We start from the raw sequence: 25,023 nt of genomic DNA on the forward strand, positions 1-25,023 counted from the left end.
AAGTAAGCTAAGCTTCAAGTTAAACAACGTTGGTGAAACCGGGCCTTAGAAAGGCACAAAAGCTGATTTAACTTAAACTAAGATCAAAATCAAACGACGTCGGTGGAAACCGGGAGTTATCGGATTGAAAGCATCTCCGGCGCATTCCATCGCTCATCGGTTGGAAGTGGAAAAACTTTTCCGCGAAGAACGTAATTCTCTCCTCTCTCATTGTACTCCCGAATAACGTATGATGAATCGCGAGTATCCCAAGAGCGGCGCGGCATTTCTCCTAATTAATTGCATTACGGCACGCGTAAGTCGGCTATTATCTCGCCGCGAAGAGGGCGCGGAGGGCGCCGGGATAGAAAATGAAGGGGGGGAATCCTCGCGCGCAAAGCGATGCGGCCGCGGCGGCGCGCCTTCAACGAGCGTGGTTTATTAACTTGGCCACTTTTAATAGCGGCACAAAGCGATGCATCTCGGGTCGAGCGAGCACGCACGGGCTCGGAGGTACGACATTCGTGCGCAATAATCCACGTCGGATGCTGCGAGGTGCATGGCTCCTCTGTCTCTCCCCCTTTCGCTGGGGAGGGGGGAAGGGGAGACACATCGCTTTAATTCAGAAATACCGCACCCCCCGGAACAGGCTTACACGCCGCATTCCCGGCAATCGTTCTTTATAACTGGGGATTAACAATGAAAAATATCGCGCGCGTATCCATGTGAGAGAAAACAACGCCTTTTATTTTCGTTCCTTTGGTCTCCACGTGCATTTTCGTTTCCGTGAATTGCCATGAGAAACCGGTTAAAATCTATTTTTACACGTCGCCGCGAGGGGAAAACTGCAAAGACGGCGTGAGATATTTTTATCTGTACCGCGTATAAAAATGCGCGAGCTGACGTTCGCAAGAAGCGGGTGTCGGTAATAAAAAATATCTCACGGTGTAAATCAAAATGTAAATGAAAAATAATGTAGTAGGAGTTTAAAAACTAATTATCCAAGACAGATATCAATGATTGAATACTAATTCAATATTTCAATGAAATCGACGGTTGCACTTCGAAGAAGATTGTTGTATTACTTTGCAAAGCCGACGAATAAAAGTATCTCAGTGGAAAAAAACCGCCTATCAATCACTCAAAACTATATCTTACTAACGCAGGCAGATAGAAATCTAGGCGTGGCAACACAAATTTACCGCTATTTCGTGTATCTGTTGGAAAATGGGTTGTAGCCAGCAAAATTTACAGCAGCAACATCCTAGTAATATCTTCTGGAAGGTTTAGGTTTTAAAACTAAATATTAATTGTTCGCATTGGAGAAAATTAAATTTCGATACCATAGAACAATCTTTGTAAGGAATATAACTGTTTATGCAACACAATGAAACGTTACAATGGATGGGCGTCACAGAAAGACTTTCTTCCTAACATTCGCTAACAGGTGGGACAGCAATTCTGTTTCTGTTATTTAAATTGATTAAACACGAAACATATGCGATTTCGCAGTATTGGCTATTCATTGATGTATCTCAGTCAGTTTTTCGTACCTAGAAAATTGTTGCTGCGTTTGCAGGATCATTGTTTTGGGTGATTAAAAGTTCGAAACGAGAGTAATATCTAATCAACGAAACACCCTAATTTCTTTGTTGATCTAATTATTATCTCTCCGTCTGGCTTTTCTTTCTTACTGGGCACGTGTATTCGGAACGGAAGGAGGGTAGCAACTCGGTCGACCATTCGATGCCGAACAGGTGCATCCTCGCTACGGTGTAAGAGACTTATGTATGCATTCTGCACACCTGGTTAGAGAGACACGTTAAACACCACGGCCAATATCTATAAAGTCGAAATATGGCAATGGAGCCGTTTACGTTACCGAGCTTTGTGCGGTCACCGCACCGGCGGTATAATGACTGCCTCGTAAAACGAACAACACTGCATTGCACTCGCATTATCTCGACGTCGCATAATTTCGCCATTGAATAATTTGACACCGATCCGCGCCGAGCATCGGGTCGTTCCGTGAATCTGCTAAAAGATTATGTGCGGGACAATCTCGATAGGATTCATTCATTTCCATGAAAACGTCGTTTGCGAAATTGCGTGAATTCCGCGATAATAAACAGAGAGGAGAAACGGCTACGTTCATCGCGTTGTATTAATCCTTAACTATTTACTTCGTAATTTTAAGATATTACGTTTTCCTTTTTCAAAGAAATAAGTAACGTCTGATTTTATGCACAATCAATGCCGAAAAATGTAAGGGAACACAGCAGCGGATACAGAATGCAAACATCTTTTTACCTTTTCTTATATTTGAAAATAGGAGCAGCTAGGATTTTACATCCATTAGCAAAAAATATGTATAATGCAAATAAGAATCAAAATACAGTTCTTCAATCTCACACGTTGATTAGAAATTATTCTCGCTTTTAACTTTTAATCGCTCGAAACAATGATACTGCAACCGCAATAATTTTCTAGGTACGAAAAAATAACTGACAGGATGTATCAATGAACGGCCAATACTGCGAAATCGTATATGTTTTGTATTTAATCAATTTAAATAACAGAAACAGAATTTTACTTAAAATGAATCGTTAAATTTGCCGATGACGATTTGACACTTACTTAAATCACTCTATTAATTACGTTGTGCATCGATTAACGTGAAAAGCCAGAGTTCTTGTGCTTGGTTTATGCATACGCAGTGTCGAGACACCTCAGAACCGACCACCGGCGTTTCACAACGTCCTACCGTGAGTACTGATTTACTTCCGACTTAGATAGCACGGGACCGAGACACGACTGTACTTTCGCGATTAATAAGGCAGATAGCGGAAAGTGAAGTAATTCAGCCGTTGTGGAAATACGTGACGGGTAAGCGTCAGCATGTAGTTCCTGAATACTACCGACTTGGCCAACATATTTCCGGGAACATTGTTATCTAAGATCAATGTTACGTATATTCATTTGATCGCCGCTTTTTACGCTACTTAGCGGCGGACTTCAGGTCGCGAGGCTACGGAATTGATCTTTAAGTTCATAATAATTTGCGATAGTGCACGATAAAGTTACGATGATGCGGGGTAGCTGATGATGCACCGTGAATATTTCTCGCGCAATGAATAAAACATAGATCTTCTTGATCCATATAAATTCGATTAATTTCCTTTAATTATCAGAAAATTCGTGAAAAGACAATAAATAGGTAATAGCGCGATAGACTGCATATTTAATTCGACATTTGCGCAATATTTTGACCGCGTCGTTGTATTTAAATGGAAACTCTGTGTTTCAGCGATTATCATCGGAGAAATCGGGGCAAAACCTTATTCAGCGGAAATCGTAATTAATGTCCTGCACAATCGAAATTAATGTCATGTCAGATACGGTAACAGCCCGATCTCGATACGATCGGATCCGATACGATCGGGTATCTTGTTTAGAAAATGAATGTTAATATATACATATATATTTCAGACACGAGTGTAAGAATCCAAGACTTGGCAGAAACTTTCCTCCTCGGGTCCTCGCGTGACCTGACTTACCGCGAGAAGGTCACGCTCGCCTCTTTATTAGACTTTACGGTGTAAGAACAATGTCTGCCGACATGTTCCACTTCTGGTTCCACGAAAGTGACCCGACCATCGGATCTTTTTCGGGAATCGGGCATGCGGAACTGCGTACTTAACGCATCACTACTATTCTCTACAAAGAATCCCCGAGTGATTCTCCACACGGAGAGATTCTTTTCTTAAAATTCACCCTGAAAATCGTGACAACGCGGCATTTCGAAGAATCTTATGAGAATTTTTCGAAAGTTTACCGTACATTCTAATAGTAATTATACTTAATGTACATTTTACTAGTAAAATTTCAAAAAACTCATATAGATCTTTAAAATGCCATGTTGTTCCACGACTACATGATTTTCAGGGTAAATTTTGAAAGAAATTACTCTCCGTGTACGTTTAACTGGAATTATCAGTAATTACAGTTTATTCATCGATTTAGTGTGTTTAACGGATAAATCTCGCTTTAGAAATTCACCTCCCCTATGATATAATGTGTAAATTGTTCCAGCAGATAATTTCAATCAGATAAACATCTGGTTAGCGATAAACTCGGAAATCGCAGCTTATAATCGATACGTTGCTGTACCTCGGCCGCACTGTACGCAACGTGCGCAACGATAAATCATAAGAAAGTGAATAGCGTCTGGTCATTTTGTCTCGTTCATCAATGCGTTACGGTTTCCGTCGCGACGTTAATTATGTAATTCGCAAGAATTACGATAGGCCAACGAAGTCACCGTTTTAACACAGTCTACCGTTCCCGGACAGACCGTCGTCACGGAGCTCTGCTGAGGACCCGCGCGTCGTAAGGAGCGTACGTCCCCCCGAAGATCAAAGCGCGAAATTATCGGAAGAACATTTTCACCGTAAACCTCTGCTGCAAACCGCAAACTCGGATGGAACGCGCTGGCGATCCCATGCACTTACTCCCGGTATGGTGAATGGAGTTACCGCTCGTTACATCAATTACGGCATCTTCTTTTACTCTCGAGAATATTGCGCGCGTCCTCGAAAAGTCGCCTCGGTATTGCGTCCCATTCGGAGCGAAAGGGAACTTGGCTCACCGCGAGCGAAAAGGTTCGGTGAATAATTGTTTGCCACGACGCGCTTATCTATTGTCTCCTCTCAGAAAGGATTTCGGATAACAAGACAACAAATATTCTTGACGTATTTTAACTATTTTATCACTACGTCATGTACACGGAGAGAATTTTCTCTCAAAGTTTATCCTGAAAATCACGCGATTGTGCAACAACGTGGTATGGTGAACAACTTTGGAAGTCTTTTTGAAATTTTACTAGGAAAAATGTATATCAAGTATAATTAGAGGAAAGTCTCATGTTATGAGACAAGCTTCTAATATGAGATAGCGGGGTTTCTGTCAAATTAATAGACGTCATCCATTGATTCCACCGTGAATTTATTGCCCTTGGAGCGAAATCCGTTAAGTAAAAAATTTATTTTCAGACCGTGTGTAATTATTTAATGCTGTAAAAAAATTTGTGATTGAATTGAGAATCTGTTAGCTTATATTAGAAATCCATAATAGAGGACTTTCCCTTACTAGTAAAGTGTGTGGTAGAATTTCAAATAAATTCTCATAAAATTCTTCGAAAATGCCGCGTTGTCCCACGATTACATGGTTTTCAGGATAAATTTTAAGAGAGCATTCTCTTCGTGTAGTAAAAAATAAAAGGATATTATTAAGTCGATAGTTCCCTGATTTACCGCATTGAAATATTTTCAAGAAACGTTTCACCGCTGTTCGTTGTTCCTACCAATATCAAGGTCTCAACGTTCTTTTGACGCTTTGAACTATGGCCTAGTTTTATATTGACCTAGTTTACATCGTGCACTTGATACGCGTATCAAATAGTGTATTTGAACTGATCAGCCAATGACCAATCGAATTTACTAGTTATTTGCTATTTGTTACTATTTGATACGCGTATCAAGTGCACGATGTAAACTAGGTCAATATGTGGGTCATTGAAATCGAGAAACTCGTCGACATGAAGTTTCCACCAACTTACTTTAATCAATAACCATGAAATTCGGACACACCCGTGCTGCCTCGACGGGCGCAACCGCGAGGATAACGACGAGTGACAACCTTTTATTCAGCAAGTTCACTCATATCTCCTGTAAAACTTCGTGACTTCGATTTTCCTTCCTCATTTATACAATGTTTTTTAACCATTGGCCGCGTTCTATTTTTCATTTTTAATTTATTTTTGCGCCGATAAGAGCCCCCGAGAACGAAACGTGCGCGTATGAGGCACTTATAACAGTTTTTAATTAAAGTTAATTTGTGCACTAATTACTGCGCTTGGCTTTTATCGCCTGCCATATCTGTATCGGATTTTATTCTAGAGAGCCTCTCGATCGTTATTGTTTAAAATATTCCCCTCTCAATAATAAACATGATTGTCGATACATCGATCTTTTTTTCTGACAGAAGCGTAACGGCATTGGATCCAGAAATTTTCGGTGGGTGACGCGTACAGTTTTCTTCTGGTCGCGAGGTAGCCCTTCGCGCTCCGTCCCACGTTCTAGCATTTACGCCGAATTCAATTTAGCAATTCCGCGAGAACGTTCCAAGCCGAACTTTTCTCAGCGAAAATCCACAGTCTTAATTGTAACTTCGCTCCGGATAGGTCTCCTTGCGAACTCGTTTACCGGCTTTTTCTATACGGCAATCGTAACTCCGGGGCCACGCGAGATAACAGGCCACGAGGGTCTAGCGTGAGATTAAAATATGTGAATGCGTGACTGTTGCATGCACGGGTGATTTTTGCACACGCGAGACAGTTGCACGAACGAAGCTCCGGGCGATAGTCTAATTTGAGTGCGAGGTGACTACACGATCTAGCGTCGCTCGCGGGACACGCGAGATGGCTTGCCATGCGGAACCACGGGAGGCTTGTTTCAGTCCTATCTCGATTTTCGACCTCTGTCCATTACGTTCCCTCGAAAATCATAGACGCGTACGTTATCTCGCCGCAAACGTGAGCGCAATATCTTTCTCGCGTCACGTTGGAAAACGTGTAACGACTGCCTTAGCACAAAGGAATTAGAGGAGCCCGTAAAACGGAGCCTGTTGGCATTATCCAACCAGTAACATCCCGTAAATACACATGGAATAAGTCATAATTGAATGAAGAGGGAGATACAGTTAATCTCAGAGAGGCATTACGTGACCGCGATTGTTTTTACAATTCCCGCAGCGTACGGGATCCTTTAACGTACGCTGCCTGGATCTTCAGCGTGAATCATGTGTCTTTTTCTCGCAAGTTATCGCAGGATTATGAAAAGGGGAGAGGCATTGTGCTTTACGCATGTTGGTGAGAACCGTCGCGCGTGTTAATCTTCCTTTTAATTAGAAGACGCAAATAAAAAATGAGCGCGGGCTCTCGCTGTACTCTACTTCACCGTTTTACGTGAGTTCTTACTCTTATTTTTGTTATTATTCTCGATTACTATCTTGCTTCCGCTTTTCCTGAAACGCTTGTCGCTCCGTCGCTTACGAAAATGCGTACTGATGTTGCTTCCAGAGTCCAAAGTTTGCTCGTTGATAAATTTCAACAGTATTTATTTCGTTAAAGTGAATACGATACGTCATGCTCAGCCGTAAGACAAAATACTTATTTTTATAAATGTAATTTCCGTGGGAAAATATACCTTAGAAAACCTTGAAAGTTTACTTTAGAAAAATAAGAAATATGAAAAGTAAACTTGGACACTTTAAACTTTTATTTAACATAAACTTACAAGAATTTAAAAGAAAACTTCAAGAATTGTGAAAAGTATGTAATATACCCAGCAAACACAGAGCATTGCAACAACATTGCGGTAATGTCATAATATTGCTGTAACGTTGCTACAATATTGCGTAATGTTTTATGTTTGCTGGGCAATTTGTAATACCGCGTGCGGTTTTCCTCCTACGAGAAAGTGCTATGCCGCGCGGCCCTCTAGCGGGAACTTTGACAGGCTTGGCTATCTACAAATTACTTTAAGTGTCTAAAATTTGTTAAGTAAACTTTTAACTTGTTTAAGTAAACTCTCTGGAAGATTAGTTTTAAAAACTTTAATTTCGTTTAAAGAAAATTTCCTTAAGGGTTACCGACAGAAACACGACAAATGTTACTAATTGTAAGTCACAAATAGGAAACACTCATATTGTTCTCGATATCGCCGAAAGAGAGGGGCTGTTGGGTGAATCTCTTTCTTTGCTATCTGATCAACGATTTTTTATCTCAACTTATATGTGAGATAGAAATAACAAATGAGAATTTTTAAATTTTGCCAGTAGACAATTAATAAGTGGACAACTTTTGACCCAACTGGCCTGAATTTATAGTATAATTTATAATAATAAATTCAGGCCAGTTGGGTCGAAAATTGTCCACTTATTATGAGATAGAAATCGTGGGATAGAAAATGGTCGACCAATCAGAAAATAAAGAAAGAGGCAGCGACTCACCCAACCAAAGTGTATGGTAAAATTAGAAAAAGCTGTCGTAAAATTCTTTGTAATGCCACGTTGTCCCACGATTACATGACTCTCAGGATAAGTTTGAAGAAACAAATTGTCTCAGAGTACATAGAGATATTTGACGGCGTGTGGTGTATGCACCGTGCACTGTGCACCGAGCTCGGGTCTGTAGGTCGCCAAGCCGAGATGACACTGCGTGGCTCAGTCATCCCCTGCGGGAGCACGCACGTTTGGGCGAGAGGCGGCGGCGGGGTTTTCTATCCTGAATACGAGATGAGAGACTCGAGAGCGCGACTACGCGGCGCGAGATGACGCGGAGCCGATAACATTGTTTCCCTTCGTGCGGCAGCATTTTATTCACGCTGGCGCGCGGCCTTATTACACGCGCGGTGCATCGACGGTGCATTAGCATAAGACCTCACAGAGCCGCCCGCGCGCTATCGATCCCGCTGGTCCTCGCGAGATTCTTCCGGCGTCTCCGCGCGTGAGAGAGGATACGCCCCGTTAAGCTTCTGTCCGTGTCCCGTGCACACCGTCCCGCTAAATTTCCAACCGTATCCCTTCCGATCCCCTCGACAATCGCTCGGGAACCGTTCTGTAATATCGGAGATTTAGCGTATCGCACGCCGCTCCTCCGTAAATTTCAGCGAGTAAATTTTGCTCCTCGCTCGTCGAAAGTGCAAAACGCGTGTGAGATAATTTTAAAAGTATATTTCAATTCATTCGTTTGAAAAATTGTTAAGCCAGAATTAAGATTGTGTCCAGTTATCGTCTTCTTCAAGTTATTTCCAAGATTGACAAACTATAATAATTAACAAGTTTAATTGAGGGACATTTCATTTTGTTTGTAATAGCTGTTAAACATACATTGAAAGTCAACAGACTATACGACGCGTGTTTGAACAAGTCACTTGTCATCGTTTCTGCGCTGAAACGAGTTGCATAATTTGCGATGAGGTGGCATACGCTGCGAATTACGTCGAAAAGTTTCACGATGTTTAGGCAGCGAAGAAGCTGCTGCCTAAAGTTTAAAGATCAAACGATGGCAGTTAAGGGCATGGCTTATGAATATGTCAGACGCGACTGATTACGCGCGAGTCTCTTCACGATCTAGCAATTTACGATCCGCCCAATTATATGCGCATTCTAATTGAAATATTAATAACACGGCGGTTAATTTTCATCACGATACTCTCTTCTTTTTCCAGGCACGAACAATGACCCGTTGGTTTTGGTGCTTGCTGTGCGTGATTTTACACCTTCGGGGCGCCCATTCTAAAGTCGGTAAGTAAAGTTAATCACCGCAATCAATTTCTCATTAGCGCTGAAAATCTCCTTTAACTTTTTACAATCTAAACTGTAACATTTCTCGCAAATTACCGGAAATCACGTATTTTGTTCTCAATTTCACCTAATTTAACACGAATTGTTATTAAGGGGATGCTGGAGTGATTCTGCACCTTTTGCACTTTTTGCATCTAGAACTGTTAATTCGTGAAAACATTTGTGTAATACAAAAATTAGAAGGCGCACAGCTCGAAAGTGTCCCACTATTCGGGCTGAATCTGAGAACAGCGTGGTATAATTGAAATTAAGTTCTAGGAGTCTAAGTCTTCCCCTCTTCTATTACCCTCACTAGTTATTAGACAAGGATGAGGCGATTACTCAACTGTCAGCTATCTCGTTCTAAAGTTTGCACGTGTTCTCAACACGGGAAAGGTAGGGAACGCGCAGTTCTATTCCTACTATCCGACATAGGGCCGCAAGGAGTCAATGACGTGACAGAAAATTGTTCCTAAAAGTTTCACAAGGATGTCGGTTCGAAGGGGCATCCCCTCGGCCGGCGCGGCGAAAGAGCGAGCGGAATGAAATGAAGTAACGACTCGCGCGTAAAAGTCAATCACGGTCGGATCGTGCGGCTTCCCACACGCGTAAATCTATCGCAGCTGATTGCCAATTACTTATGTCACGGTTGATGGTACCAGCTCTGTTTTATCGTTGTCGCCGGGCATAAACGCGCCGGCACGTGCGGAGGTGTGAGCTCTGCCCGGATGGCTTTTACTGTCGTACCGCGGAACGATCTACATCCTGCATATCGATACGTCGGATCGCGATCCCGCGTTGCTCACTGCTTCTCAACCGCGTCTGATTTACCGCCGTTACGTAGAGTGCGCGACGCAACCCTCGTTTCTCCCGTGTTCTTTTTTTCCCTTCGTACTTTACGATCGTAGAACGAAAGAGGAATATTCAGGCGTTGTGTCACGCGCCTCCGTCGTTAAGGAAATCACGAAAACCGCCTCCAATTTTTCGCGAAAACGGCTTTATGGAATGACTTATAATTTTTACAGTCGGCATCTGATTAACAGAGAAATAAAGTGGTTCTCCGCATTTCTCCCGATTAGAAAACAAGTTTCGCGTGGTAAATGAAACTATTCTTTTTTTTCAACATCGGGAGAAACGCGGAGAACCATCTTTGTTCATCTATTAATCAGACGTCGATTGTAAAACTTTCAAGTCTACGAAACCGTTTTCGAGAAAAATTGGAAGCTAAGGCTTTCATGACTTCTTTATCGGCGGAAGCGCGCGACACAACGCCGTAAATGCAAGTTTTACGGGTAAATCCATGGGGAATCGATAAACTCGGCCGTAAGCCACGTACGCCGATAGGGCGAAGGTGTGCGCGAGAGAGAATGGTGTGCGGACGGCTTAGCTGGATAAAACGTGCATTCCGACGCGATAATTCGCGTTGTCCGTAGAGATACAGGCGCGGTTCTCTCGCGGCGTTTTAAAGCGGCGGTTTAGAAGGTGAAATGAAGAAACGTGATTCATCGCGGAGCCGAAGGTGGTGTTTTACGCGCGTTTGGTAACGTGAAAAACATATACCCAGCAATTAGCGAGCGGCCGCTTCCTGCATTGTCCCGCACATCTGTTCGTGCGCGAACAATCGAGTCATTTTCCCCGGAAAATGGCGAGCTACGGCTTCTTACATCATCCGTGTAAAGCGGCCCCGCGTATATATCCCCGCGCTTTAAATATTATTTTACTCCAGACATTACGTTTTACCGTTCTACATTAACGCGAGCCATGTTAGCTACCATTTCAGCTTGCGCGTTACAGATTGCTCCCCTTTACGTAACGCGATACGTACGGCCTCGCGGAAATCCAGATGGTGCGAAACTTTTTCCAATAGACGCGCGCGCGCGCGGGCACACGCTAGAGTTCAATTTTCTCTGTAATACGGATTTGGCGTTGAAAGGGAGGAAAAGTTCCGGGTCTGTGTGACTCGCAGTATCGATTCCCACGACACCGAACTTGATCGTGCAATGTATGTATATTACACGGCTTTGCAGCCGGCTATCGTTAATACCACACCGACAGATTCCACCAGATGCTTTTATTTCAATGCGTATCACGTTATACGTGCGTGATTTGAGCGACCATGCTCGTTCAAGTTTTGACTAAACAATGCATTAACTGCAGCTCGAGAGCCAATAGAAGCCTGCGTGTGAGGAAACGCCGCTGACAAATTATGCACGGAGAGAATATTCTTTTTTTTATCCTGCAAATTATGTAATCGCAACGCGGTATTTTGAAGAATTTTATGAGAGTTTTTGGAAATTTACCATACATTTTACTAGTCCAGTAATTATACTTAGTATACATTTTACTGATAAAATGTATGATAAAATTTCAAAAACTCTCGTGAAATTAATTAAAATTAATAATTAAAGAAAAGAACTTCTCTCTCTCTCTCTCGTTTAAATCGCTTTTAAAAATTATAAATTTTAGTTTTATAACAATTTTTATGAATGTTCTTTACTTAAATAATTATTTTCATAAATATGCAAATATTGAAAATATTGAATACAAATATTGAATATTGAATAAGCGATCAGGTGATTTTTAGAATAAATTTTAAGAGAAAATTCTCTCCGCGTAGGTACGAGTTCATGAACGGTAAAGGCGTTTCTTTTTCATGCGATTGTGCCCGTTGGTGAACGGGTCACTTGGAGCCTTTGTAGAACAGCTAGGATATGTTGTTCGGATGGGAAATATGGGTCGCGATCGACACGATGTCTTTCGTTCTCCCGCAGTATGCACTTTCTAATACCGCGATCACTTTCCATGCGGGAAGAAATGATCGCGGGGTTCGCCGGTAGTGGCCCGCTGTCACGAAAGATTTACACGGAGGGGGGACTTTACGAGGGCTCGGCAGGGAATGTTGCGCGTGACTAGCCGGACGATGACGAATGTTCGTGTGTAAATTGCTTGATTTCGTAATGCGACGAGCGACGGCGTTCAGCGAGGAGATCGTGTGAGTTGTATTATCTATTCAAATACTGGATTTCGTTTCGATTAAACGACGTTGGTGTGTTCTTTATATTAATTTTATTGTCGTTCTCTTTAAAATTTGAAATAATTGTATTAAAAAATCGTGTCCGCTGACGCAAGCATTGACGAGCCCCGCGAGCTCCGTACGTGCGAAATATGTAAGTATTTTCTCAAGCACGATCGCGCACAATAAATCGATAAATAATAAGATTAAGATTAATTAAGGTTAATTCTAAGATGAAGTATTTGTCAGTTGCAGTTCATCTATTTTAAGACAATGGGTCTACGAGATATAGAACTTCCGCACGATAGTTCGTTGTTTTAATTTGACATGCATAAAGATTTATTTGCTGTAGTATACGTGTCTTAATAAAAAAAGTACTTTCTCACTTATCGATGCGTAGCAGCGGAGTTATCTATAACGTTGGTTACGATGATTTTATAATTTACAAACAATAATCATCTACATTAAACCAGTGTTCTAAATAATTATTTGAAAACTAATTATTACATATTTTGAATCGTTGTTCGTTTTCAGTATTTGGATATTTGGGAAAATAATTGTAGAATCTGGGAAAAAACCTTTATAAAAATTGTCATAGGACTAAACTTTATAATTTTGAAAAGCGATTTGAACGAGAGACAGAGAGAGAGAGAGAGAGAGAGAGAGAGAGTGTTTCTTTTATCTAATTATTAATTAATTTTAAATTATCGAAATAAAATAATCCATATAAATGAGGAAAACTATTAAGCAACTATTTGCACAGATAAAAAATAATACCGCTGGCCCTCGATACTTTTCCTAGGCCACCTCTATTATGAGATAGGAGTCTAATCACAAATCGCACTCATGTGCAACGCTGTAGTGAGCCGAAGATCCGAGCTCAAATCCGACCAGTATTGAGGATTTTATTTGATCGCCACCTCTGAAGAGGCAATGGCGAACCACCGGGAGTATCTTGGCCAGAGAACTCCTCTACAGAGCCGTCCGGAATCGACGTTAAATTGTAGGTTCCATGTATCTGACGCACACAGATACATGGAGACGGATCACGACGTGAAGCAAGACGATTGGAGAAAAGTGGTCAAAACAAGTGACCAAATCGATCAGCATGCAACACGTCGATGAAAACAAGTTTTATTCTCTTAGATTCGTCTGTGTGCAATTCTTATGTGCACGATGAGTCGGCAGATGGTTACGCATGTTCCAGAATTAAACTGTTACATTAATTTGTAGCCTATCCATTTCGAGACCAATAAATCCATGAAATTTTCTATCTTACATTAGTATAATATATTCACAGATTTCCATTAACTTCTCTTAAGTTAGGAGATAAATGCACTCGCACGATGCTCCTAATTGATTGACGATTTAATGAACCTAATGCCTTTCAAGTCTCGTTCTCTTATTTCCCCTCGTTGTATATTCACGAGGTAACATGTGCGAAAACGCGATCGACCGCAACATGCGGTAATTATACATACATGATAATTATCCGCGTATTTCGTTCGGCATGTAAATTACACGAAACAACACGATTTACGTACCATTCCGCGTTCTGCGCACGCGAAATGCGTAAACGATAGACAAATTTTACTTCGAAATCGAATAATCCGCGACGCTGAATTGTATTCAGATTCAGGCATTTTTGAAGAAATAGTCATCGTTCGATAAGCAAGTCACGACCGAAACACAACTGATTTAGAATTCGGATCCTCTACTCACTTTGATTCTCACGTCTGCTTCGCAACGAACAATCGGCGTCTCACACGATTTTACGAGACGCATGAATTTTAGCAATTAATCCGTCGCGTTAGCAAATAAACAGACGATTAACAAGGAATAAAGTATTTTTCTAAAAACTTATAGTATTCAGAATATCTATTCTCCGATGAACTGATTTAATAATCTGTGAGTGATTATCGTGTATCATCCACTTTGTTTCGTGGATCTGTTCCCGCCGTTTAAGTCTAATCTACAAAGTGCTCTCTGCGTCTAGAAACATTCTACTCTGCAGTCAATAAATATGTTTAAAAAGTTGTGCAAAAATTGTGACAAATTGTATATTACCTATACATTGCATAATCGTACATTGTCGACACATTTTTTAACCGTTTTGATTTGTTTACACAAAATAGAATGTTTCTAGATGCAGAGAGAAAATTGTAGATTAGGCTTTAAAATAATTAATGACACTCAATCGAAAAGCTTTGAAATTTGATTGTCAAGCATTTTAACTTTACTACGTGATTCTGAATTTAACTGTGGTATACGAAGCAAGCGATCCAACCGTTTACAAAGCGTGCTAGAATCTCTCGATAATCATTGGTCTGGTACTCGTGATTAGAAGTGTCAGACCAAAGGGCGCTGAAATCATCCGCGTGCGTTTATACCGTGCTTATTAAGCGACTTACTTATAATTAGTATTGATATAGTGCTTAGAGTAGGAGTATTAAATGCTCAGTGTAAACCAGGCGGTTACTATTTTGCATCATACAAGTTAAACGTGCAAGTTGAAATGTATTCATGCACGTAATTCTTGGGATATCCGAAAATATGATTGGCGCTTCACCGATTGCTCGTGCATAGATTTTTCGGTCTCGAGTGTCTCTCGCGAAATATGTGTTCTAACAAATTGTCAATGTACCAGCCTCGAATCTACACGAGTGAATTTTCTCTTAAAATTTACCCTGAAAATTGTGTAATCGTGGGACAACGCGGCATTTTAAAGAATTTTATGAGGGTTTTTGAAATTTTACCACACATTTTACGAGTAATTATACTTAGTAGACAATTTACTAGTAAAATTTAAAAAACTCGCATAAAGTTGTTTAAAATGCCATGTCGTTCCACGAGTATATGTTTTTCAGAGTGAATTTCAAGAGAAAATTCAAGAGTGTTTGAAATTTTACCGTATATTTTACCAGTACCAGAAATGACAAAACGCGCGCTTCGCGCGCGCAGTTTGTGGTCGGGCATTGTATATTTTTTAGAATTTGTATATATGCAAAGAAGTAATTATATGCGCAACGTCAATTTAAAATAAAAAGTAATTTATCACTCACTGATTCGCAACAGCAGAGTTGTACATCGTCAACTATATATGTTAAACTGTAAAAACACAAATATGTATATGATTATTATAGGCCAATTATATAAAATCGAAATGATTGTATTAAATTTACTTCATATGCTTTATTTTGCACAAGTATCAAATAACACAAAAATGTTAAAAAGACACTCACCTCACCGATTTCTCCGCTGTTGCCCGATGCCTCCTCGGCCTCCTCCTCCTCTCAGATTTCCTTGTTGCACTTACACAACACTCACTCGCGAAAATCATCGATCGCGCGAAATTTCGGCACTCCCGTACGCGATGTGAGATACCGCGAAACTCACGAAATATTGAAAAACGACAGAGCGAATTACAGCGCGAACGCCGAAATCACACACAAATTTCACGCACAAGTTTCTCTCTTTTCCCGAAAATCGAACGGATTACAAGAAATCGATAATTAAAGATAATTAAAAGCGCGGTGCGTAAATGTGATGTAACCGCGACAAAGTACCACGGTTCACATTCATATTTTAGATGAGTTAGTCTCGTGAAATATCTATGTATACGTTCATAAAGAGCCGTCGCCTCAACACGCAATTCGTTTCTCACTACAAGTTGTAGGAACTTAATAATCGAGGAACGTTACTCGTTACTGATAAAGGTGTACAAATCGATAGCGTTTTATCCCTAAATTCGTCGCGATCGAGTCTTGGAAACCGATAACGCAAAAATAATATCACGCACGGAGCGACTCTCGCCACTGCCTGCCGGCTCGACGTTCGGCGAGCGAATGATAATGCGGCGACCTTCACGTACACGATGGCACGCAAAAACATCATACGTCACCGCGCTGAGTGGAAAAACAACAAAAAAACGTTGAGAATTCGTTGGCCCGCTTAATCGTCGTACGATACTGCGCCGAGTGAAAAACAACAAAGAAACGTTGAGAATTCGTTGGCCTGCCTACGCAATGGAAAATTCCGTACTTAATATTTTATTGTACATTACTTTGTTCCGTGACTGTTGCTACGTTTTGCGTATTATTCCGCGGACTTATTGGTATTGATTAAATTAACGATTAATTCTGTTCAATCGAGAAAATGTTTCGAAACAAAAATCGTTGTTACTTAAATTCTAATTACTTAATTACTTTGTTAATAATGCAAATTGGTATTAAATACTTTATTGGAAATAGCATTGCGCGCGCTATTTGGTTTTAATTTATATTTATTCATGCTCTTCTTCGCCGTACAAAGCCAAACGAGAAAATCAGCATCGCGGAACAGCGTTAATAATTAAACGTCTTACATACCTTTTTAAAAAGAAGATTAGTTATCGTTGTATCTCATTAGAAGAATGAGAATTTCTTTTATTCTGCTTCACTCAATTAGATATTTAACTTTAACTTCATTTTCCTTAACTTTTTGTTTAGTCTCTAACTTTCTCTAAGTATATTTTTGCACAACTGTCAAAATTCACATGCGAGCTGAAACATGACACGAATTTAAAAGAGAAGTGAAGCACACCGCGCTTCGAGAAAACCAATCGGCATCGCGGAAAAGAGACCTCAACTGTTCGATATTAACGACATTCGCGCTGCTAACGTATATTTTTTAGAAAGGGAAAAAGTTTTGAAGAACGGGACTGAGGCGGATACAGTAGAGCCAAGAGATAGTAGGTAACCGAGAAACTCTAGATTACCATAAGCCTTGTGGCAGAGAAAACACTGAAGCGGGGAAGTACTGACCATATTTGACTAGTAAAATGTATGGTAAAATTTCAGAAAACTCTCATAAAATTCTTCAAAACTGTCATGATGTCTCACGAATACACGATTTTCAAGATGAATTTTGAAAGAAAATTTTCTCTGTATACATTGCGCGATAGTTGAATATTATACGTCCATCGAGTAATTCAAGCGTCTCCGAAGAGACACAAGAGCTTTCCCGTAAGAAGACCGCACGGGGCATTATTAATACCCGGAATCTAGCCACCGTAATAAAACCAAAAGGATGGCAAAAAAAGGTCGTGGACAGACTTTGTAGTTTTTTTTGCATCTCTTTAGTCTCGTGCCGTTAATTCCGACGGGGGACCATCTTGGCCGCAATGGCCTCGGCGGTATATAATGTAGTGGAAGGACTTGTCTAGCCATCACACTTTTACCCCAAATTAATTGCGACGAGTAAGTCTATTATCGTACACTCTGGGCTTTGTCATGTGTTGTGCTAATTTATGTCATACTGATAATGACTATAAATTTGTGTTCGCTCTGCTATTTTTTACTTGTTCAATAAAACTATAAAAATATGTTTAGGGCCAAAATTCACTATAAAATGTAGTGAGAATATATGTTATTCTAACCATTTTTTTTCTGGCAGTGTAACAAGCGCATTTTGATTCGAAAGGCATAAGTGGCTTAGTTTCATTGCTTGGACTCATTCAAATCACCTACGTTCATCTTTTTCAGAATCTAAAAAGTGAATTGTACCGTTTAAAATTTGATTCAAATCACTTTTCTTGGAACAAAGACTGCATCACTTTAGTAAATGGAAATACTCAGATGAAAATAAGACAGTAGTAATATGAAATAAACAGCATCACGTTGCCACCTGCAAAGTACGACATAATGAGAAATAGTATTTTGTTTCCAACTCTCGTAATTCAACTCGTAAAGAAATTATTGTAACGTCGTAATATCGTTCTTTCGTTTAGCTTAACCGCCGCGACAAGAATATTAATTTGAGAAAGAGTGGGAGGTGCACTTAAAACTATCATGTTACGCCGCAAAATTATTTTGCAACGTAACGGACCCACGTATGCATCGGTAATGGCATCGTGTCAGTAATTAGGCTCTCGTGTTCGTTAACGTGCAATCCGATTAATTTATCCGGTTTGCAAGACCCCGCGACAAAAATCGGCCGTCGACCGGTCCCTCTCGTAACAGCTGGCTCGTCGAGGAATCTTCCCTCCTGTTGCGAGCGTTTTGCGCGTCACGTTTCCGGCCGTGCGGATTTCTCGCACCTGTCTGAGGGAGCGCGGGCGTGCTCGGCGAGCTCTGAGAATTAATAACACGCGGAAATTACGCATCAGTTGCGTACCGATCCCGATAGGGTGTCATAATTGCGAGCACACGGACGGGAAGTGGCCTTATCTCGGCGAGTAAAGTTTACGAAATTTTCAGAAAGTTGCGGAGAACGACGTCTTCCCGAGTTCATAAGTCGATGAAGAATCTGGCGACTGTCATTATGAAATCACGTTGAGATCGTGTGCAAATCAACAATCAAGTTGATATTTAGAAGATTTCATTTCATTTAAAACAAGTAAAGTTTTGTACTAATTTTTACAAAATTGTACATTTTCATGAAATATTGTTTGCAATAATTTCTTGATTTGAGAACATTGTAATTTGTGATATTATTTCGTAGATATTGTTACAAAAAAATTAATGTTTCCACGAAGATATAAAAATAATTGGTCGACACTGATATCTTCTCTATATCTCTTGATAGATAAATTGATAGAGGAAAATACCTTATCATGAGACAGGCTCCTAATATGAGATAGCGGAGTTTCTAATAAATTAATAGGCATCATCTGTTGGCTCCACCATGCGTTTATTGCCCTGGAGTGAAATCTGTTTGGTGGAAAATTTATTGTTACATCGTGTGATCGTTGCGAAAAAAGATTTGCAATTGAATTTGGGCGTTGAAAGTCTACTATCTCATATTAGAGCCCTGTCCCATAATAGAGGACTTTCCTCTATGAATACATCTAATAGATGTCGACTACATGTCGACGGGATATCGACAAAGTATTATGCGGATCTTGTTACGAAATCAATGAGGGTTCTAGTCGTCATCGAATCAAACGGCCCGAAAAATCATGACCGATATCGATTTGATCGTCGACTTGTGAACCTGGGTTCTCCTGGAACTTAAATTAGAGCTAACTGTCGTTTCCTTTTCGTACGTGTTAGTTCTTGACATTAAATATGCCTCGCTGGATTAAGTGACGCACACATCGAGACTTCATACAGTTAAGATTCGCTGGAATATCAAATGGAGAACGCGAGCATTTATTTTCTATTTGCACCTGCGAGCAGAGTCCTTGGGCAGTTACTGGTTGCACCAGTGGCAATCAATTACTTCACGCCTTTTTGTCACTCAGTCTCACCGGCACACGAACAAAATTAGAGCACTCTGTTCATACAGAAAACGATATATTATTCCTACCGTAGAAATATAGCCGTAACGGTTCGCTTTATTACTCGGCTGATTGCCCGTACTAGTTGAATGAACTATAAACGCTTCAGAGTCCGACACCGGGAAAAACAGTTCATGTATTTGTTGCACAGATAATCACGCAAGTCATTGTTATCTTTGAATTGCTAATTAGGTCATTGTGTTGTTAGTCCTGATGCACATACCTACATACATATTTTGTGATTATATTATATTTTATGTTATAGCACAATATAAATCGAGTTTATATTATAAAATATAATCTCTCTTTGAGTGGCCATAAAGTAAACTCTCATAGTCGCGTACATACTGTAATTAAAAACATTAATGAATAGTTAACAAAGTCTAATTTTGTTTAAAAAATTGATGAGATTTTTAAAAAATTGATATCATTTTATATATCATATGCAAGAATTATTGCATAAAATTACAAGGTTAAAATTAAAGTATTATCTTCTTTTTTGCAAGAATTGATAATTTTAAAATAATTAAATAATTAATAAAAATTTTGCGACGACAAATATAAAGACTGACGTTTGGCTCACGATTTAAAATAACTCGCCAGTCGTGGAAATTTTCTACTAAATTTACAGAGCACAACTTTTTTTATTGCTTAAATGCTGCATAAATTGTTTCCTAATTAAAGAACAATTTTTGTACAATATTTATTTTTATCTAAAGGACGTACAGAATAATATTTTTAATCGTAAATCATTAAAGAAGGCAATAAAAATTGAAATTTAGTGTTGAGGTGTAAAATAAACCCCGTGCGAATAATTACGTTAAAAATACCACACGAACGATGTAAGCACAACATAAATAAACTAATTCTAACATTACTTTCTCTAAGATCCCTGTTTGCTTTATATTTCAGGTTTATGCGAAGTGGAAGCAGGACAATCGAATATCATCCTCGATATCGAAGAGAGCAGAGGAAATGGTAAACGCGACGCGTTAATTACATTTTATCGTACATTAAAAATCTTTATTAATTAAATCCATACCTATTCCTTTTCAAAATCCATATACTACTGTGATCAAATTGAAAGGTGACTTTGTTTGTAAAATGAAAAACCTTTATTTATTTTTGAAAATCCATTTTGTCCCCTTCAAAATAATCCCCATCGGCTCCAATGCACTTATGCCAACGAAGTTTCCAGTCCTCGAAGCACTTCGCAAATTCTTCCTTCTTTATGGCCTTCAGCTCCTTCTGCGATTCGGTTTTTATCTTTTCAATCGAGTCAAAACGGTTTCCCCGAAGTGGCCAACGAAGATCGTTCCACAACCGCCGTATTCACCTGAACTAGCACCGTGTGACTTCTGGCTGTTCAACAAACTCAAAAGGCCACTTCGGGGAAACCGTTTTGACTCGATTGAAAAGATAAAAACCGAATCGCAGAAGGAGCTGAAGGCCATAAAGATGGAAGAATTTGCGAAGTGCTTCGAGGACTGGAAACTTCGTTGGCATAAGTGCATTGGAGCCGATGGGGATTATTTTGAAGGGGACGAAATGGATTTTCAAGAATAAATAAAGGTTTTTAATTTTACAAACAAAGTCACCTTTCAATTTGATCACAGTAGTATATACCCTTCGAATATTAAATTTTAGAAAAAAAATTTGATAACTTACAACTAAGAAACAAACGACATTGTGTTATATACATATGGTCTCTGGTCTCTTATTATTTTCTATAGATATTTTGTATGAGTATTTTATCATTTGTTTTACGTAATTATTCAGTAACTCTTTCTATGTCAGCTTATTTCATAACGCAATGGGGCCTGAGCGTATCTTTTTATCGTGGGAAGAGCTTCGTACCGATTTCTACAAGCAGCATCTATTATTCCCTTACTCGAGTCGGTATATTTTTCCACATCGCGAATTGTGCCTCATTTGCCACGAGCTAACTTGATCTCAGGTTCGCATCGCGTCGTACCAAACGCAATCTCAAAGATTTCGCGTTTACATTCGCAAATAGATCGTTCCTCGGGGCACTGGATTAAATTTTGTGCTCGTGTACCGAATATCACAAATCCGGCATCTCATTACGCGGAAATTACGTTTGCCGGATCGATCGAGTTGACCGGCAACTGTCGGCAGCGGAATCAATGCGTCAATTCGCGGTATTCTCAAGCAAATCATCTTGCACGTTCCGAAGATCGACTCGCTTTCTCCACTCTCTGCCGAATGCATAATGCACGGCGACTTTATCCGTGGGTGACTCTATTTTGACGGAGAAACGGCTTCGTGTCCCGAACGAATAAATAATAAAGCTATTCCACCGCGCATAATGCATTAAGTCTTGAAACGATTGTCGCGAAAACAGACTAGAAGAAATAAAGATCGAATTTAATCTTCATCCGTCACTCAGATTCATTATATTTGTATCAGTTAATTTAAACTGTTTCCCAAAGATTAACGCAGTTAGCGTTCCTGTTGCTTTCTATACGTACAAATTTCACGAAAACAAGATGCGAAAACTCTCCGAGTGCGTTAAAAGTAAGATTCGCGAAAAACGAATTTAATTTAATTGGAAAATCTTCGAGACACAAAAAGGCGTCGTGTTAAACTCATTTCAAGAGGCGACGCCTGACAGTACAGTAATAGAAGGTTTAATTAGTTTTCGGTCGGGGCAAAGTAATTACACCGGCAAAGAATGATGACGAAAATTAGAGAAAAGGAATATTCGAGAGGCAGAATAGCCAATGCATCGCAATTAAATTGTATTGGCTTTCATTAATGAGATTTCGCCCGAGATCGACATCAAGCCCGCCAAGATAGCATTCATTATGAAGAGTGAAGACGGGTTGGTCTTCGCTCGCGAGTCGTATTACACAAGTAACAAAACGATTTCTTCGAAATGGCTATTCATATCATCATTATCCTGTTTCATGGTTTGTTCGTAATTTCTTTTCCACCTTTTCGATAAAATTGATTAAAATCTTCAATTTTCTCTGCTGATTTCGTTTCGTTCGTGATTTAAAAATCGTAGCTTTCCATCATAAAACGCATTTTGCATTTGATATCTCAAACAAACGACCGAGAATTTATCGTCGCGCCGGAGTTTGGTGTATTTCCAGTTTATTGAAAATTCCATTTACGCTGTCCCAGATATACACAAGATAAATCGATGCGCACGACGGTAATCGCCTTTGCCGGCTATCCTTTTTCAGCAATCGATCAGAGAACCGTGCCGGAAGAGCTTCCGGTGTCCGGCGATCCCTATAACGAGACTATGCTGGAGCTTATCTTCCCTGGAAGAAAGATTCCCCTTTTCAAACTGAATGGCAAGAAACTGCAGCTTCTCCAGCCGTTGGACAGAGACGACGAGAATCTCTCGCACGTGGTTTTTCAGGTAAGAGAAAAACTTCTATCTCGCAAGGGAGACACTGAAAGAACCCGCCTGATTTATTTCATTTGTCAAAGCTTTTGCTGTAATAGACTGACCGTTGCGGTTTCGTAAGACTTAACAATGGAACAGACATACTTTGAAAAATTGTTACTACGAAAAATTGTAACGGTAGCACTACGTTTCGCTTTACACGGCAAAATTTCTCTTAAAATTTACCCTGAAAATCATGTAATCGTGGCATTTTGAAGAACTTTGTGAGAATTTTTGAAATTTTCATACATTCTATACTAGTAAAATTTCAAGAAACTCTCATAAATTTCTTCGAAATGCCCCGTTGTCCCGCGATTACACCCAGAAAAAAGTTGTTTGAATTTTGACCCCACTAGACTTTTATTTAATTTAAAAAAACGACTTCCTTATCTTGACCAAAATTTTATTGAGATCGAAATATTCGTATCTATTTCTTCTTCTTCTATTCATATTCTTCAAATCTAGCAAATGTTTTAGCACAAGTAAATAAAAGTTTAGTGGATTCCAAGAAATTGATTTCAACGTGTCTCGCGCGTTCTCTCCGCGTACGCATATCTTCTTAGACTGCAACTCTCGAAGATTGAGACCACATGTAGTCCAGATTTAATGTGTGCGCGTGTGCTTTCTCATACTTGCATTTATGCAAAGTAATAATTCATCGGCACGTCGTACGCGTACCAAATGACGTTCCTTGTGAAGTTAATTCTAACATTAATCCATTCTTTCGCGCGCGAGATTGCTTTTGAATCTGCATCTAAGATATTGAAAGGGTTACATCGCGCGAATGCCGAATGAAATCTCGTTCAGATGACGCGACCATCAATCCACGCGCGCATCTTCTTCCTTGTGCGTCCATCCGAGAAAGTTTTCTATGAAATATCATTTAGACTTTCTATCGATAGATATTTTATCGATAGAACCACCGAGGGCCATCGCGAGACAAAGTGCCGTGTTGCAAATCACTGGCGACGAAAATCTCGATAATAAATAACGTGGATGCGCGGGGAGAAACTCGTCACGCGCGGAAACTTCGGACGCCTCCTGGGCTTGATTACCGATTATTATCCTTTGCGACAACTCGTTAGGAGCCTCCGTTTCTCTTCTCGTTTTCGATCGGATCGGAATTTTCACCGTCCCCGATATCGTCGATTAGTTGGGAATATCAGGTAAACGGAATGCTGCCATTATTGCGACTTTCGAACGAACGTACGAAGGACAATATGTAATGACGAAGACGAAAGTAATGCAGAGATATGTGGAAGCACAACTTGCAGAGAAAAATCTTTAACGCCCCTCTCAAGTACAAATATTAGAAGACAAGCGAATAATAGCGTTCGCTACCGAAGTGTCAATATTTCTTGAATTATAGCGTTCACAGCTGCGGTAAAAAATCTATTGTTCGGCCCCTTTCAAGTGAATTTTTCTTTCTTATACCGACCATTAAACGTCTAAACGTCTAATTCACCACGCGAGTGTCTAGCGCTTTTAAGGCGACGCCGTTACTTTTTTCTACGCAAAAACCTTGCTCCGCTTCTCGGAAGAGGATCTCTTGTCCGCCAGTAAAATGTTTTATTATTTTCTTCGCTGTCAACGAGCTGCAAACTCACTGCGACAGCGGAAGTTGGCGGCTTGTCGAGAACACTCGGAGGAAGTTGCAAAATCTACAACGATTTTCTGCATCAGTTGTTAAACGGCACAGTAGTTGATACAGTTCTATTTTTACGAAATTCAAACAAAAGGCGGGTTCACTTCAGGAAGCTAAGTTCACTTTTACGAAACGTTTTCTCTTAAACGATGAACAAATCGCATATAAATGCAGGAATCTATTTTTGCTGATCTTTTCTTTTCAGAAGTAACGAAACAGTCAATCTGTTTTTTTTTAACTGCAGAAATGTCTCTTGTGTATTAAATAAATATTCTTTTTATTAGTTTACGTTACTCCTCGCG

At 40.0% G+C, this 25,023-nt stretch overlaps 1 protein-coding gene across 1 annotated transcript in view; it reads left to right on the forward strand.

Annotated features, from left to right (window-relative positions):
* The window catches only part of LOC105565266 (protocadherin-15), a 165,379-nt gene that overhangs the window by 97,145 nt on the left and 43,211 nt on the right, over positions 1–25,023 (forward strand). Inside the window, exons 2-4 of the mRNA XM_012018307.1 lie at positions 9,270–9,345; positions 20,568–20,633; positions 22,868–23,049. Of these exons, the coding sequence (XP_011873697.1) occupies positions 9,270–9,345; positions 20,568–20,633; positions 22,868–23,049 (324 nt within the window). The remainder of the gene's footprint in view (positions 1–9,269; positions 9,346–20,567; positions 20,634–22,867; positions 23,050–25,023) is intronic.

This window comes from Vollenhovia emeryi, unplaced genomic scaffold (assembly GCF_000949405.1).
Source record: "Vollenhovia emeryi isolate VEMERY1.0 unplaced genomic scaffold, V.emery_V1.0 DF939154.1, whole genome shotgun sequence".
In the NCBI taxonomy this organism is placed as follows: Eukaryota; Metazoa; Arthropoda; class Insecta; order Hymenoptera; family Formicidae; genus Vollenhovia; species Vollenhovia emeryi.